The sequence below is a fragment of the Cotesia glomerata genome, linkage group LG1 (genome assembly GCF_020080835.1).
Source record: "Cotesia glomerata isolate CgM1 linkage group LG1, MPM_Cglom_v2.3, whole genome shotgun sequence".
Taxonomy (NCBI): Eukaryota; Metazoa; Arthropoda; class Insecta; order Hymenoptera; family Braconidae; genus Cotesia; species Cotesia glomerata.
The window spans coordinates 5,788,186-5,805,639 of NC_058158.1; the positions used below are offsets into that span (position 1 = coordinate 5,788,186).

The 17,454-nt window shown below is 28.4% G+C and overlaps 1 protein-coding gene across 4 annotated transcripts; it reads right to left on the bottom strand.

Moving 5' to 3' along the window:
* Positions 1-1,387: 1,387 nt before the first annotated feature.
* Positions 1,388-16,091, bottom strand: LOC123266689 (protein spaetzle 3). Of its 4 annotated transcripts, XM_044731062.1 has the most exons (8): positions 15,942-16,091; positions 15,565-15,841; positions 11,959-12,847; positions 7,674-7,914; positions 3,300-3,424; positions 2,939-3,211; positions 2,099-2,224; positions 1,388-1,980 (listed from the first exon to the last, which is right to left on the bottom strand). In XM_044731062.1, the coding sequence occupies exons 3-8, from the start codon at positions 12,477-12,479 to the stop codon at positions 1,731-1,733; spliced, it is 1,536 nt and encodes a 511-aa protein (XP_044586997.1). In that variant the 5' UTR covers positions 12,480-12,847; positions 15,565-15,841; positions 15,942-16,091; the 3' UTR covers positions 1,388-1,730. The 4 variants fall into 4 exon arrangements, with proteins under 4 accessions (XP_044586997.1, XP_044586989.1, XP_044587014.1 ...); XM_044731054.1 differs by lacking the exons at positions 15,565-15,841; positions 15,942-16,091 and adding an exon at positions 14,200-14,569; XM_044731079.1 differs by lacking the exons at positions 15,565-15,841; positions 15,942-16,091 and adding an exon at positions 13,926-13,968.
* Positions 16,092-17,454: the final 1,363 nt, after the last annotated feature.

A 17,454-nucleotide genomic window follows, 5' to 3' on the forward strand; every position in this document is an offset into this window, starting at 1 on the left:
TAATAATAATGATTATGAACATTACAATATTTATTATTATTTAATACAGTTATGAATTTTTCGTGGTACAAATGGAATTGCGCGTCTAGTCAGTGTGGTGTATATATGATAATTTTGATGCCAAGGACACTGGGAATAGCAATAGCGCCGATTACACTGATACAATCTCTGCACATATACATCATATATGTGTAATGTATATTATAGATGTAATGTACTTGATTTTATACTCAGCTCTCTGCTGGCCGAATCTTAGTGTGGGAGTCGGCATCTATGCTGAATTACACCGTGGTATACTGGCAGTTTCTCATCCGTCAAGTTGACAGCTCGGTATTTTAGGTATCATTCTATCCTTATATTTTAGAGTCATACCTATACTTACTTCGAAACAAATATATATTTTATAGTCGTAGATTATTTTAACACACGGCATTGGAGTTTACTTCGATGTCTATTTTCTGAAAGCAAATCACGATAAATCGCAGAACTTCTATAAGTTTATTTTTAGATGAAAGTTTGTATGCACAGCTCTATTTTCAATCAAAACATTTTCCTCTATATATCACCCGGCTATAATCAAGTTTTGACATCTTGAATTATTTTATTTATTTTATGTTTTTTTTTTTTTGAATATTAAAGATTGATGAAATATTATTTTGATTTTTTATTATAAAGCTAAGTCGAATAAATTCTTAGTGAAAGACTATCTCTGCTTGATAACATGCAATACAATAAATAATATTTTTTCTCTTTCGTCATAAAGTTACTTCACACTTACACGTTATTGAGTTATTTTCGTTCCTGGTTGTTCGACACTTTGAGCTAGAGTTTGTTAGAAAATGACTTTGAGACCCTAAGGACTTTTGAAGTTTCGTTGAGTTACACAGACGTGAGTATATTTGATAAGTACATGACTAGACCAACTTTTCGATCTCGGGAAAACAGTTTTCAAATTAGGCTATTATATACAACTATTTCACCCAAAGTTATTGTATTAGATGTTACTTTGCTCATTTAAATTAAACTTTTATCAATATTAATATTCTTATTATATTATATCACTAACTCTTATAATTAGTTAAACTTTCAGGTTTATACTGATTTTATTAATTTTAAAACTTTTACCCAGTATTATTTTTTTTTATAACTTCAATTTGCTCTCAATAAAACACTAATTTCATATAATATTCTACTTATAAGTCCAGTTAAATTTTATATTTTTTTCCTTAATAATAAAATTAAATAAATATTTTCAATTGATTTATAATTATTTATTCCTAATTTTTTACAGTACAAAAATGCAAATTACAGGTTTGATCCTTAAAAATATTTTTAATTATTTACAGTGTACATAAAAATTATATTTATAAAAAAAATTATATTCATAATTGTCCTTAAAAAATATGTATAATTACTACAATATAAAATCTAAAATAATTACAATTCAAATTATCTAATTAATTGCATCATTCCCGACTCGCAATAACGTTATCGTCATTGGCAAAAAACCTTGATAATAATCTTATTAAAAATATCTTATGCATAAAAAAAATCTACAATATTTACTTAGATCCTCAAAGAAAAAAAAGGAAGAAAAAATATGAGGATAATTGAAAATGAAAGAAATACCAAAAGTTTTAAAACTTTGATTGATAAAAGTTTTCTCGGCTTTACTAGCCAAAAGTTCGGGTAAAAAGTTGATATAATAAAATAAAATAATAGGAATAAAATCAACCGCTGCGGTTGGTCATAGCCTTGGTGCTGGAGCTGGAACTCGTGGTAGTACCGGTACTGGTAGCAGTACCAGTGCCGGGAAACTTGGCATGCGGATCGCACCGACAAACGCAACAGGACGGAAAGAGAAACCAGTCCATAAAAATACCTTTGCAATCGTCATCCGGGTCATAAGCGAGCAGCCTGTGCCATTTGTACTTTTGCTCGCAGCCACAACCTCCTGTGCATCGATTTGTTTGAGTTTTCCTTTATTTGATGAATAAAAAAAAATCAGTTTAATCTCATTGTCCAATTAAGTAGATTTATTCTAAACACCAAATAAAAATGTTAATTAATTAAATAAAAAAAAATAGTAAACACTTACGAACAAACTTCTTGATGAATAGCTTGCTCAAAATGTTGAGTATTGACGACAGCGCGTATTTTTCCAGCACTATTGCTCGCCCAATAAGGAGTTACAACTTCTGTTTTTGATTCACAGACATCCAATCTAATAAAAAAAATTATTTTAGTAATAGATTTTTTATTTATTAAATTAAAAATTTGAATATCTACACGGAAAAATTGTTTCAGATTGTAATTATTACAGATTTTGTAAGAATTACATTGTAGAGTGTAATATTTAGATTGAAAGCTCTGAATATTAAATTAAAAAATTGAATTTAGAAAAATGTTATTTCAAACTGTAATTTTTCTAGTTTTGATTACGACAGGACCGATTTTACATTTTATACTGTAATTTTTCGAGTTTTCTTTTTTCCGTGTACACACACTGATAGAATGATTCCTTAACATTTAAGAAGATTTCTTTGTATTTAAGAAATCATTTCTTAAACACCATTTCTTAGTATTTAAAAAATATTTCTTTGTATTTAAGAAATGTTTCTTAAATACTAAGAAATATATATATTTTTTAAATACTACGAAATATTTCTTAAGTATTAAGAAATATTTTTTAAATACTAAAAAATGATGTTTAAGAAATGATTTCTTAAATACAAAGAAATCTTCTTAAATAATAAGAAATCCTTCTTTTGTGTTAAATATTTAACACTTTTATGTGTAAATTTAACACTTATTCTGTTAAATCAACACAAAAAAGCGTTAAATATTTAACATAAAAATTTTTAACACAAAATTTTTTGACACAATGACGCAAAATTTTTTACTGTGTATACGTTTTTAATTTAATTATTTAAATTACCTTCCACTATCGCTGTGATTATTTTTTGGCAGCTGTCGCGGATTACGAATATGTTCAAAATAAGAGTCGCCTCCTCTGATATATTTTGAATCTCCAATATTTTTTCTCGCAAGACTCGGTCCCCCGTCCGGAAGATCTGGATCAAAGGATCTTCTTTTTCTTCTTTTGGCCGAAGAACTCGTTCCTAGGCCGTGATCCTTGTCAGTCTCGAAATCTCCGTACATACGCTTCATTAAAGCTTTATTTTCATCGATAAAAAGTTCTATTCTTTCTCTGAAAAAATAAGAATAATTAATTTACTTGATACTAAACGGCTGTGATGATATAATGATATGATAATACTCTATCTGTAATATCGTACTTAGGATATGTTTTACCGGCAGTCGGGCAGAATAATTGATGATATTTTTTGATGCAAGGTGTACCTTTGACGACGTCGCCATGCAGCTCGACACCCAATGCCACTGACAGTGCGGTCCATAGAATCTGAAAAGGTTTAATTATTTTATAAATAAATATGAGAGTTGAAGACACAATAATTGTTTAAAGTAAACGTCGGTAAATAATGAAATATATTGTAATATAAACACAGTTGACATTTACGAATGGACATAGGTATACAGTGCATATTTGCTTGACCTATCTGGCCCTCGAGTTAAGAAATGAGAGTCAATATACGTTTGTAAGTCGTTTCAAGGCTCGAGTCAATCAATCTAAACGAAATGTTCATGTATTCTGGGTTCACTGATCGTATATAATAAAAATGAAAAATAAACAATTAAGAATTTGAGGATCGGAGCAAAAATTAGTCTATAAACATCACTCGTAGGTCCATTAAGTAAACAGTGCTTAAAAAACTTATGTCATGTGTTCTCGACTTTGACTATTTTTTTTAAGATATAATAGAACGATCGGTATACTGAATAAACACATTAGCATGAGCTGTATGTAAATAACGTAACAAACGACGTGGATAAGACGCGCGGGTACATTTTGTCGGCGAGCGTTAATGACTCTATTGCCCGACCCATTCGTCGTATTGGTATTATATTGTATGGAGAATTTACAAATTAAGAGACAATATTGCGGCATATCCTTAAATAATTATTATTACATACGTTGAGGCGTTGCTCATAAAGGATTTACTACCGGAAATTCATGTACGTTTTATTTTTAATTTTTATTTTGTATAAAAGTTATGGTAATGAGACTGTAAAATTGGTTGATTTTTTTCATCTCACCAAGTTTAGGGAAAATAAATTGTTTCTTTTGTAATGCAAAATTTTTTTTTCTCTGAAAATAACACCGCGTAGCTGTACGATTTTTTTTAACTCAGTTTTTTTTTATTTTTTATTATCATGAAATTTTTTTAAATTATTTATCGTCTATACTGAATCAATTTCTAAACAATTAAAAATGTTTAAATTACTTTACAAATATCTTATACAATTTTTTCTGTTCATGTTTAAATAAAATATTTTTATTTGAAAAATCACTTTCAATTTATTTTTATTGCACTTTTTTCATTATTTGATATGTTAAAAATTTTTTCAATAAAATTAAAGGATAATTTGTTAATTTAATCGGTGATATTCTTATTTTGAAAACTATAAAATGCACTGTAAAAGAATTTGATTCTATTACCAAGTTACATTGTTAACTAATGATCTCTTTTAATTACTTGTGGGATTTAATTACAGTTAAATTGAGTGTGAAAAGTCCTAACAATTAAAAAAAATCAATAACTGAGAAAAAGCGGCACAAGATAAATTTTCAATTACGTTAAAGAGTTTTAGAAACAATAAATGCTCTAAAGTGAAGTTAATAGAAATGAAACTCACCATTTATAGTTCGAATTATGTTAATAGTTGGAGTACAAACTTATAAATGTGCAAGCTATTACTCTCGCACTCACATACAATCAAATTTATCTACACGCTCAAATTCTCTGCACATATACCTACTCTTATGGGTAACAAACATCGATTTAGCTACAAAGTATCTGCTTAGTATCATCATCATATTTAATGAGACTTGGATGGACGAGTACGTAACGTTCAAACGTGTTAAATGTAAAATATCTTCACTTATATCATGGATATTTCCACTATGGTCATCGATCGTAAAACATCTCACGTTCACGTTTCACGCTTGAAAACCAATATTTTATCAAATAAATATTTATTTGCACAAAAAAAATAAAATAATAAAACGATATTAATCATCCGTATTTTAATAATGAACATAATAATTTACTTCTGTTTAATAATATTTTTTCTGTTGCAAATTCCAGCTTCTCAATATCAGATATTAGTCACGAAATCTCGCTCTATTATTTATAACCCAAAATTAAAAAAGAATAAAGAATGATAATTTAACAATAAATATTCAAACAAAACTCCGGTATATGCTACCGGCATTTGTAAGTTAATTTAGAAATAAATTAAAAATTCACACTCTCAAATTCTGCGACAAGTCGAGACACAAAAACCAGTTTTTCTGGAAGTTTTTTAACCACTCTTTTAAAATTAATATCTTTGAAAAATCTTAATTTTTTTTTATTCAAATATATATTTTATCTTTTTTACAATGATTAATTTAATTTATTACGCGAATTATAAAGCAATAAACGAATATTTAAAATTAATTATTGGATTTTATAAAAAATTTACTCCCTTAGTTTATCAAGTCAATTATAAAACTTAATTTATAAGTATTTTGATTGAATTAAAAAATCAATTTTATTATTCGATTGATAAAAATAAAAAACTTTAACAGTAAATCTAATAATTAGAATTAATTAAAAAGAAAAACAATGAGTCATTTATTATCCCACCTTAAAAAGTTACTCATAGAAGTAAAACTGTCAACAATTAATAACAGTCATATAAAATAAAATAAAATATTTATTTTGAGTGGGCTGTGTCTATTATTATTATTAGCGTGTATAGTTTAGATTATAGAGAAACACAGAGGCATAATATCACACCGAGTGGTGAAAATGATACGATCAGTGGATATAGTACGTGTAATATTGAGTATCAAAGCTTATAATATAAAATCGGCTTATAAGCAGGCCCGAATGGTGAAAGGATAACAAAAGAGCGCAATGGAATCGAAATCGACATTGAACCGATTAGACAATCTACGGTAGTTCTTGTTTGAGGTCTCTATATAATAATATAAATCTATATTACACTAGGTAGCTTATCATTTTTACTGAATGGATGTTAATAGATACGAGTTTATAGTTTACAATAAATATTTAATAAATTATAAGCTACTATTTTTTTTTATGTTTATTACGCGGTCAGACATATCTGGGATCCGCAGCGCCAAATATTTAATACTTTAAATAAAACTAACGTGTAATGAATTATTTGTTAATAAGTATAAGTGGAAGAAAAAATATGATAATTTAATGTACATAAAATATAACAAGGTTGTTAAATTTTTAATTGATTGATGGTTACATAAAAAATTTAACGGGTTAAATTAATTTGAAGTAAAACACAATAAATTAGATTTATATTTTTTGTTTCATTAATTCTATCCAAACTGAGTTGGTGCCAAGACTAATGTAAAGGTTTTTTAGTTACTTTTTTATATTGCGCAGGAAGAAGAGACGATGGAGTGGAGAAATTACTGAAAAATGAGTACAAAAAAAGTAAGGTCACTCGCTTTCTTTTCTTATGAATACACTTTATTATCTTTGAAAAGATTTATGGAAAAAAATATCAATCGTATTTCATATTTCGCTTTAAGGATTACGCATTTGCCAAATATACTTAAAAAAACCGCTCCATTGTTTAATATCCTCGAATTTTTTATTTCGTTTATTTGCTCAATTATAAAGTAAAAATATTATCATAAGTTTTAAATACATAAATATATAAAAGCTAATTATGTCTGATCTGTAACACTTGGTACTCAATTACCCATACAAAATAACGTCCTTCCTGTCACGAAAAAAAAAATTTAAAACAAGTAGAGAGAAAAAGCATCTTGTCATGTCCACAGCTTGACATTAATGGAACATATAAGCCTTTTATTTATTTATTTTTTAGAATAATGTTATTATTGTAATTTTTTTTTCACGATAACATAAAAAAAAATCCATAGATCTGTAGATTTGGAATCTCGGGGAGTTTAAAGAGCGAAAGGGCCAAAGAACCGATCTCGTTTGCCAATGTCGTCGGGTGTTACGACCTTGCACCAACGGAAGACTCCAGTTACATTTGATGGTTAAGATTTTTTTTTTTTTTATCGTTTACGTATATATTTATTTACACCGAATAAGGAAACCGTGGTCACATGATACCGAAAATATTTTTTATTTAAAATTTTGACCTCAGACGTGCGGCAAGGTCGGCTGAAAATTTTCATTAAAATTTAATATTTAATTTCATCGAAGTAAAGAATTTACCTATGAATTATTTGAAAAAGAATTTTTTGCAAATCGTAAATATTAACATAAAAAAATGAAAACTGTAACTTAATTATAAAATTTGAAAATTGACAAAATTATCGTCATTATTTATAATTATAGTGATTGACGTCATTCGCTATTAAATTGGTTTAGAACCTACGGCATAGAAACCGTGCAAGTGACCGGTTGAAATTAATTATATGAGTATGTAATTTAATAAATAATTACATCGATAAACCGTAAGTGTACATAGTGTAAATTGGTAATAAATTAATAAGCTAAATAAAATAATTGTTAATGACTTACAGGTATTTGTAAAAAACTTCCATTATTATACTGCTGATACGAATAAAGTGGAACAACAGGAACAGATCCGTTTTTAACATATATCGGTCCTTGAATAGGTGTAACACGCGGATCACGTGGAACATTTTCGTCGTAATACTCGTCGTTGGAATTCGTTTCGTCACCGTCGTCGTCGTAATCGAGGACTGCATGAACTGAAGTTTTGGCGCCGGAACTTCCATATGAATTGACTTTCGTATATCTGCGTGAATGTGAATACAAAAAAAATTGTTAAATAAAAGGACGAGCCAATCTAATTAGCCGTGTAATTATTGTTATTATTGATATTATTATTATTATTATTATTATTATTATTATTATTATATCGTGCGTAAAAGTCTTAAGGGAATACAGTAAATAAGTTAATTTAAGCATATGAAAAAAATTTCTCTCGATTAATTAGCTTTGCATTACATGAAAGTGTACATTTAATTAGGTACGTCCGTTCCTTTAGCTCCTCGGTTTCGCTGCTACAATTAAGTTCCATTTGCAAAATTACTTTCGATATGAATTTGTAAGTATTAAATATTTCAATAAAACAATCACATTTCTTTTTTTCAATTGAAAATTTATGAAATTTTAGATTTTTTTTTTTTTGAAATATATAAGTTAGTTATTTTTCGTAATAACGTTTTCTAATTATTTACTAGTAAAAAACAAAATAACATAATAATAATACTAAAATAGAATAAGTCAGTATTTAATGTTTCCACTAAAAAAAATTCCTTGAAAAATACAGTTAATTGTTAATTAATGTTTGAATTTTGATATTAATTGGTTTTATCCGGCACAACGCTCAGTAAGAAATAAGTCGCAATAAACTTAAACAAAAATACATAATAGAATCTATAATAGTTTATAATGATATTTACTCATTATCGTTGTTAATACCTCGCGGTTAATATTGTACATTATTTAAGTGAATTAATAAGATAGAATTACGCTCGATAAAAAGATCATCAACTTCTCAATTATGTATATGCATAGTTTGATTAGTTTCAATATAAGGTAAACAAGTTTGGAAAATCCAAAAGTGCACGCCTCATAACGCTCATTCATTGTTTAAGAAAAAAATTAATTGTGTAATTGATTAAAAAAAAAAAAAATTTATAATTAAGTAATTTCTTACAGAGAACTTTTTATTTTTTTTTTTAAATATCAGCGCCCTTTTTTCTTGTCATATGCGCACGCAGTCTAAAAAAATCTAGCTTGATCAAGTGGCGCCATAGTTTTCACGTGACAAATAAGAAAAGTTCGTTTGGCTTTGTACAGTTGTATCGTAGTGAATTTTAATAAAAATTCAATTAAAAAAAAAAATCGAATTCTTAAACTAATAAAAAAGGTCCGGTCTTGAAATATCAATTTGTTCGGGAGTGATCGTTGGTATATCCAAAATGGGGTGACATCCGGTCGTCCACGAAAAATTTTTTTTAAAACGTTTTTTTTTTTCAAAGTAGTAACATGAAATGATTTTAAAAAGTAAAAGATTGTTTAATTTAAGTATTTTTTCAGTATACATCTACTTATATCATTGTATAAGTGTAATATGGTTGTGATAGAGGCATTTAAAGATCACAAAATTGCTTGACCTTGACGAGTCGAGTATAAAGCACAACCTCACGCGCTTCGCGCTATGAAGCGTGCAAAAAGGCACAAAAAATGATAAGAAAACTTAACAACTGATTATTATTAAAATTGACGTATTCGAGATGATAAATAAACTGTAAAATTCCAGTTTTGACGACGATAAAAGTACATCTAAAAGAATAGTATTTTGATTTAGGTAAATATTTAGCAGTATTAAACAAGAATTAATAAAAAAATTAATAAAAATGAGCTGAAAAAATATTTTCTAAGTAAAGCACGTATCAATACAATCCAAAATTATCCCCTCCTCATACTGCAATTCTATTGGTGGTTCATTATCTGTATCATTGAACGAACTACTTAAGGAATTTTTATGATGAACCGATAGCCATTGTTAACATCAGCTCACACTACTTGATACTTTAATTACAAAAAAAAAAAAAAAAAAAAAAAAAAAAAACGGATTTTATATTCTTTATTAAAATAAGGTAAAAGCCCCAATATATGATCATGTACCAGTATATGATCACTCCATGTATTTGTATACCTATATTTGTGAATATAGATATACAAATACATGGAGTGATCATATACTGGTACATGATCATATATTGGGGCTTTTACCTTATATCAAGTTTTTTTTTTTTAACAGTGATTAAATTGTAAAAAATGTTACGGAGTGTATTCATATTTTTAGTCATTATTTTTTTGACACTTGAAAGTGTACAATTAAAATCAATTGAAATTTCTACATGTAAAAAAAGACTTTCTGAATCTCTCGAACTGTTTTGCGATGACATTAATAACTTGAATGTACATTTATTGAATGACTGCTGCGTAAGGCCATGTAGTTTCGAAGAAATTTCATCGATTTGTATTGATAATAATGAGTCAAATTAAACTCAATATATGGCGCTAGAGAATTTAGATTTTAAACAGTAAGTTATTATTTTATTCTAACAAAAAAAATCTCTCTTTTCAAAATTGAATAATATTTTTAAGTCTATGGATATCTTTAAATAATTAATTGTGGTATAAATGACGAGGAATAAAATTTAATTTTAATATTTTCTGCAACAAATTTTGATTTAAAAAAGTTTTTCAATTTACAAGAAGTTTAAGTATAAATAAAAATTTGAACCACTTAGATTCATCTATTATATTTTTTCCGTATTTTTAATTATCTTCAATTAAATTCTATTTTTGATATTACAGGTTGATCGTATAAAATAACAAAAAAATAAGTGTAACAAGCAACAGCCAGCAATTCAGAAAAGCTTCAGGCATTTAATCATTGAGGACAAAAGACATGCCTCCTAAAACCATTATAGTATTGATAATATTGTGAAGTAATTAATGTATCTACACGGAGAGAAAAGAATAGAACTCATTCCGCAACTGCTGTCGTATTTTAGCACCGGCGCGGCTGTGTGACTAAAGTCGCACGGAACCCTATTTTCAACATTAAATAAAATAGTATATTACACACCTAGGGAAGTAAAGTAAGAAATGTCTCAGATCACATGTAATTGTTGGCCGAGGCGAAGCCGAGGTCAACAAACATGTGATCTGAGGCTTTCTTATTTACTTCCCGAGGAGTGTATACTATTTTTTTGTCCGACGAAGGCGGAAAGCGGCAACTTAGTTTAGCGCAGCGGGACGAAAGTTGCCACTTTCCGCCCGGAGGGCAAAAAATTATTGTTTTTCAAGCTAGAGTTCCGGGAGTCGAGACTTTTTTCAGAAATTTCCTCTTCTTTAAGAATCTTTTTTCCGATTTTTGATATCACCAATAGTTATTGAGTTATTTATGAAAAACTGAGATTTTTTATTTTGGTCATGTTTTTTGTTAATAACAAATTGAAATTTTCATAAAAAAAATAAAAAAATAACAACATTATTTTCAGAATTTCATTCCGCATCGAATGAGTGATTGTTCATATTTTTATCATAATTTCTAAGATTTTTATTACCAAATTTACACAGGGTTCTCACAAAAATTTCCGTTACTATGTAACATGGTAATGGTTACCGTTCTACATAGGAATGAGTTCTATTCTTTTCTCTCCGTATACTTATTAATTGAATGCTATAATTGAATCAACACACGTGGACAGTCAACGTCAAATTTAGCTTTCGAGGCACCAATACCTGTACAAAATATTTTTTATTTTTTTTAATTAAAAAAAAAATAACCGAAAACAATTTGTCTTTTTAATTGATAATAAGTGGAAATACCTGAACATTTATCACTGTTTTTTATCATAATTACTTACGTACACTGATAAAAAAATTGATTTGACTTAAGACCCAAACTCTTGAATCAAGAATTCCATTTTGAAAAAAATGATTTTTTTGAGTCAAGAGAATAAATTTTTGACTCAAGAAAATTTTCTTAGACCAAAAATAATTTCTTAGCTCAAGAATTTATTCTCTTGACTCAAGAAAATCATTTTCTTCAAAATGAGTTTCTTGGTTCAAGAGTTTTGTTTTTGAGTCAAGTCAATTTTTTTATCAGTGTATATAAAAAAATCATTTTTACCAAAAAAAATAGATTAATATTTCATTTTTATTGAATGAATTAAATTTAATAAAAATTGATGTTCGGTGTACCGAAACAAATAAAATTATTTTCTCTAAATAAATTTAATTAAAATCTTACCCATTAGGTTGGGGATTATTTAGATCTTGTGGTTGATTGCTTGGAGCATTGCGATTAGCGATTCTGTCCTCTTGATTTATTTCTAACAACGGTGGTCTTATCTCATGCTGTGGGTTATTTTTATTCTCGCTTTCTCTGATACTTGACTGAGTTACTGGATAATCTTGTTCGTAGTCGTCAAAATTATTGTCTTGGGATAAATAATTTTGAGTTGTTTGTATCTGATACTGACGCTGCTTATTATTATTATTGTCATTATGATGATGATTATTATTATTGTTATTTATAGTATTATAGTATTGGGTGCGCCTGGGGTTTTGTGACTGTACAGGATAATGCTGACGTTGATAAGCAGGTGGTAGATACGGTTGATTTTGATAGTTACTCTGTTCATTAAAATTAGGTGACGGTAACACTCCATTAAATGGTAAATTATTCACAGACTGAGAAATACTTGGTGTGTATAAGTAAGGTGACGGCGTAGCCACTGGAAATGGCAGACTGAAGTTTGCTAATGACATTTTAGAGACTAGATTATTTTAATGAAACCTTTTCTGCATTGAACAGGAAAAAACAGTATTTTCCTTCACAAATTTAAATTTGTTTAATTGCAAACTAGCACACTGTCATTCGAACTCACTTGAACTTTAATCGTTAATAGAGTTGTTATAACTGTTATTATTTAAACTAATAAGGTAAAGTTCGGGACAAATGTCAAACTCCATTATATTTTTAGTATTATAATTGCAAGTTCATTGCCACTGGTTTTTTGCTGACACTTATTATTGTGGTGCTTATAGTAGATTTTAAAATTCTCGAGTATCGTGACTGTTGAATATTAAGATTAATCGTTGGTTACAGGCGCCAGAAATTTATCCACGTCTGAGATCTGTAAAAATTGTGAATGAAAAATATTAATATTTAAAAACTAAATATATTTTTCGATATAAGCTGAATAATTTATACTGGTTATAAAAAAAATTAACACTAAAAAATAATCTTTTGATTTATTAATGAATGTAATAATTAATTTCCAAACATTGCCTGGTGAAACATGATGCCCAGGTTAAATTAATCTTTTTAAATACTGTCGTACTAACTGTAATTTATTTTATTTTAATTTAATAGCAATTTAAATAATTTGTTAACATGGAAAAATATCTGTGGTATTTTTAACTATTTAAGAGAATTAATTAATTCAAAGTTTAAACTTTTAAATATTATATCTTTTGATTTTTATAAATAATAAAACGAGCAAAAAAATGTATATAATAAAATTATTAAGAATTCATATTAAAAAAACAAAAAAATTTCAACAATGTTGAATCATAACTAAAATAGCAATTTTATTGTTAGCATTATCATGATGATAATAAAAAAAATATATTTATTATTGAAGAAAAATCCCGAATGATCTATTTACATACATCTGAAAAATTCAGTTAACGCACGAGCGGTGTGTTGTATGATAAAATTCATCCACAAAATAAGTAGACGTCACATCACCAATAAAAAGTAAGTTACTTTCTTCTTGGAGGCCTTTCACGTGACTCGCCTACTCAACTGGACTCTAAATTTAGCATACCAAAGTCACGTTCCGCTTGATACAAAGTTTTAAAATTTTTCATCGTTCTATTCAATAAAAACAAATTCGCCCACCGTCGGAATTTCCCTATAATATATTATATTATATTATATTATATGAATATAACTCCGTTCTAAATAGGCATACCGGAGTAGAGCATCTACCCCAATCTGACCAACTGCTAGTACAACTATAGTCTACCCCTGTTATCCCATCTCACATCCTCGTACTACACTACACACATAAATAAATAAATAAATAAATAAACAAACTCTCGAAATTTTTTCCATTTAATAATTTTGTTTATATTCTACAGAGCTCAATAAAAATATGCAGCACGCCATCCACTTATATTAATATTATAACACGTCTGTAAATTTACCTCGATGAGTACTAAATGATTCCAACACCTCTCAGCCGATCGACAGACTACAGGCCGTATAATTGCAATGTGTCGTCGGTACACATCCATAAATATTTAACCCCTTAAATTATTCCGCCCAACTAATTGATATACATTTAACATTGACTGATAGCTCAACAACTCAACAATTATTGAGACATTTAATATTTTCCCAGGCGTCTAACTATTACATAAGCCCGCCGGGATCCGGAATAGTTCCGCGCTTAAAAATAACTAAAAAATTTATCTTTACCTGTCAATTACTCAGACGCTACTTAAAATCCTTTTTTGACAGCAGGTAAAAAAAAAAAAAAAAAACAATACAGTACAGTACAGTAGATATTTAATCAAGCTCCTGATTGGAATGGATGTTGGATGAGGACCATTTGATGTAATGTCACTGAGTAGACACGGTATAATACAAATCGAGCAACGGCAACGGTGACAGTGACGGCGGCAGTTGATGTTCGCTAGGAGCCAGCTTGTTCAGCTGATGTAATGGATACTCGGGATTTGATTGACACGGTGATTGGATCGCGTGTATAAGCCAAGTGAGCCGCAAAACTGATAACCCGTACGCTCGAATGGCGAACGACAACTGAAGGAAGTTCAGCCACGGCAAACGGGGATAAGAGATCCAGAGACCAGAGACCGAGTCTCCGGAGAGTCGTTTGATCGTAAAGACGAGTTAACTTTTGTGTTAATACTTTCCAGGCTTTTGACTTGATATCTATAATGTATAATATACAAAATATACGTCTATCCTCTATTATATTCCTGTATCTATCCGCTCAAATCAACATACCGCTCACAAACTCACAACTATCTATGTATATTCAATTTAAATTTATCTCACCTCTGGTTACATTATATTAAAAGTTCTCACTTAAGTCCGGTCCCACCAAGTTATCCCTACCCCTTTTGTCCGGTTCGTTCAATTCTCCTCTCTCATTTGTTTAAATTTAATTACATCGCTACTGCACTTACTCGATACGATGTTAATTAAAATTTTTAAACTTACTTGGCGTCTTAGAATGCGAGCTAATTAGGAAACAAGAATCCAGCTTGGATTATGAAATTTTTTTTTCTATTCTATAAAGTAATAACATAAATAAATATTTTGTCGTTTATTGGTAATTTATATCGAGATATTTATTATAAGGATTTCCGTTTTTATTTTTTTGCCCTGCTAGTGATATGTCCTTAATAAATTTAATAAAGAAATGGTATTAATAGCCCAAGATTTATACTAGGTCTATAAAGGACTGGAGATTTTATATTTTATAAATTTTATTTTCAATAAAATCGTAAACCGATAGATTTAATGTTAAGTTTAATGAAATTTTTTAATCTGAGGTTATTTATGTGCACCTAAACCCATTCGATCGATGCCCATTCAGTCGTATGTGTAACAGTCGGTTGACAATCGATCATAATAAATTTATACAAACATCAATCATTAACTTATCATGTTGGGTAAAAATAAGTCGGTATAAATTAATAAGATTGACAGGTATAACAAATGGACTCTTTTAATAGAGTAATACAATTAAATGCAATTTTATATATGTTGATACTAATTCACTCACTCACCTTTATTTAATCACTTACCACTTACCTAATTCCTTGGGCTTGCCGTCGGTTTTATTTCAAAAAACAAGCCTAACATACTAGCAAAACGTGCGTGTGTGTCCTCGGTAAGAGCTTTTTATTTCTAAAAGAAAATAAAAGAAATGAAAGTAGATCCGGTTGGGCTGTTGGTAGTAATATAGTATATAATATACTGTGTATAAGTAATACAATAAAGGATTTGCGTAAGAGAGTGGCCCGAGATAAGAGTCCGTCGGGGTTCGCAATCGATTGTCGATCAGCGGGTGGAGTTTATTATTGAAAACCTGAGAATGAATAAAGAGATTAAAATAATAATAATAATACTCGTGCTCGAGATAAGCGAGCCACGACAGATACCAATTCTTAAATAATTAATTCTCATACCTGGTTTTATGTACTGTCATGTCAATTAAAATAGTAACCCTGGCTTTGCGTGTATTAGCTTGTAGTTGAAGTTATTCAACCGGAGCTTGTTCACCACTTGACTGATACAATACTCTTTATGTTGTAAGTAATATATGTAATAAATAAAAGACAAATATTTTTCCCGATATAATACAATACAATTTATATTTATTTAATAAAGATTGACACAAGGTTTCATTCTTAATAAATAAATATAATTGCTCTCTTTATATCACTACGCTAAACGAGTTTCTGAGATTTCATAATTCCTTGTCACGTGTCTAATCCCGCTGACATCTACAAGTGATTCACTGGTTGAGCGTTCAAGACTTTCTTTTAATTCTTAAAAGCTATGGGCTGTGGGATTAGATTTATTTTTTACTGCGAAATTTTTTATATATCTCTGAATTATTATCTTACTTTGAATTTTTTTGAATATTTTAATTATTGTTATTGTTATTGATAATATTAAAATTGATTTTTATTTTAAAAAAAGTTTGAAAAATCAAAAGTGTACGACTCATAATTTAATTATAAAATATTAATAAAATAACATATCGACGGTATAATTAGCAATTTGTCTAACTCCTTATTTTTTAGAGGGTGTTTTTTTAACATTTTGATGTAGCAATAATCCAATTATAAATTATTTGAATGATTCAAACCTAAATACTATATCTCTCTGAGATAATAATATTAAATGGTTTTCTAAAGTGATAATAAATTTTGAACTAATTGTTTTTTTCGTACGAATAGAAGATTTTCTAAAATGGAGTTAGTAGACAATTTGCTAATTAGAACGTCGATATGTGAAAAAATATATAAAACAGCTAAAATAGTACAATAATGCGTACGCGCCTTTAGTGGGATAAATGTACACAATATATATGGATATACAGTCTTCTTGTTTTTATTTTATTTTATTAATTATACGTAAACGACACTGAATTACCTAGCCGTTCGCATTCGGTAACCTACAATTCTTCCAAAGAATTTAAAATAACAAAATTTAACTCAATTAATGCATTTTTTCGCAAATTACAGTGTTTCCGGAGTTTCATACATGACAGACAGGAAAATTTTTTGACCTATTTTGATGTTTTTTTCCGTTTCTATTGCACTAAATTAATTTTTGAAAAGTGTCAAATTAATCTCCATTAAATTATCTTGACAATAGTATGCAAAATATCTTGATTCTGTGAACTAACAAGACTATAATAATAAAAATAGTTGCCGAAATGAGGCGAAAAAAATTGTTCGATCGTAAAGCACTCTCTGATGCTTCGCATCATGAGTCGTGCAAAAATTACGATCCACGGTGTAATGTAAATTTTTTTTTTTAACACAAAAATAAAAATTATTATTTGATTACAAAAAATTGGCCATGTAAAATCCTTGGAATCATCTTTACAGTTAATTTTTCTTAAACTCACAGTCTTTTATTAAAACAAACGCGTATTAAGTACTAGATAATAAATAATTGTAAATAAAC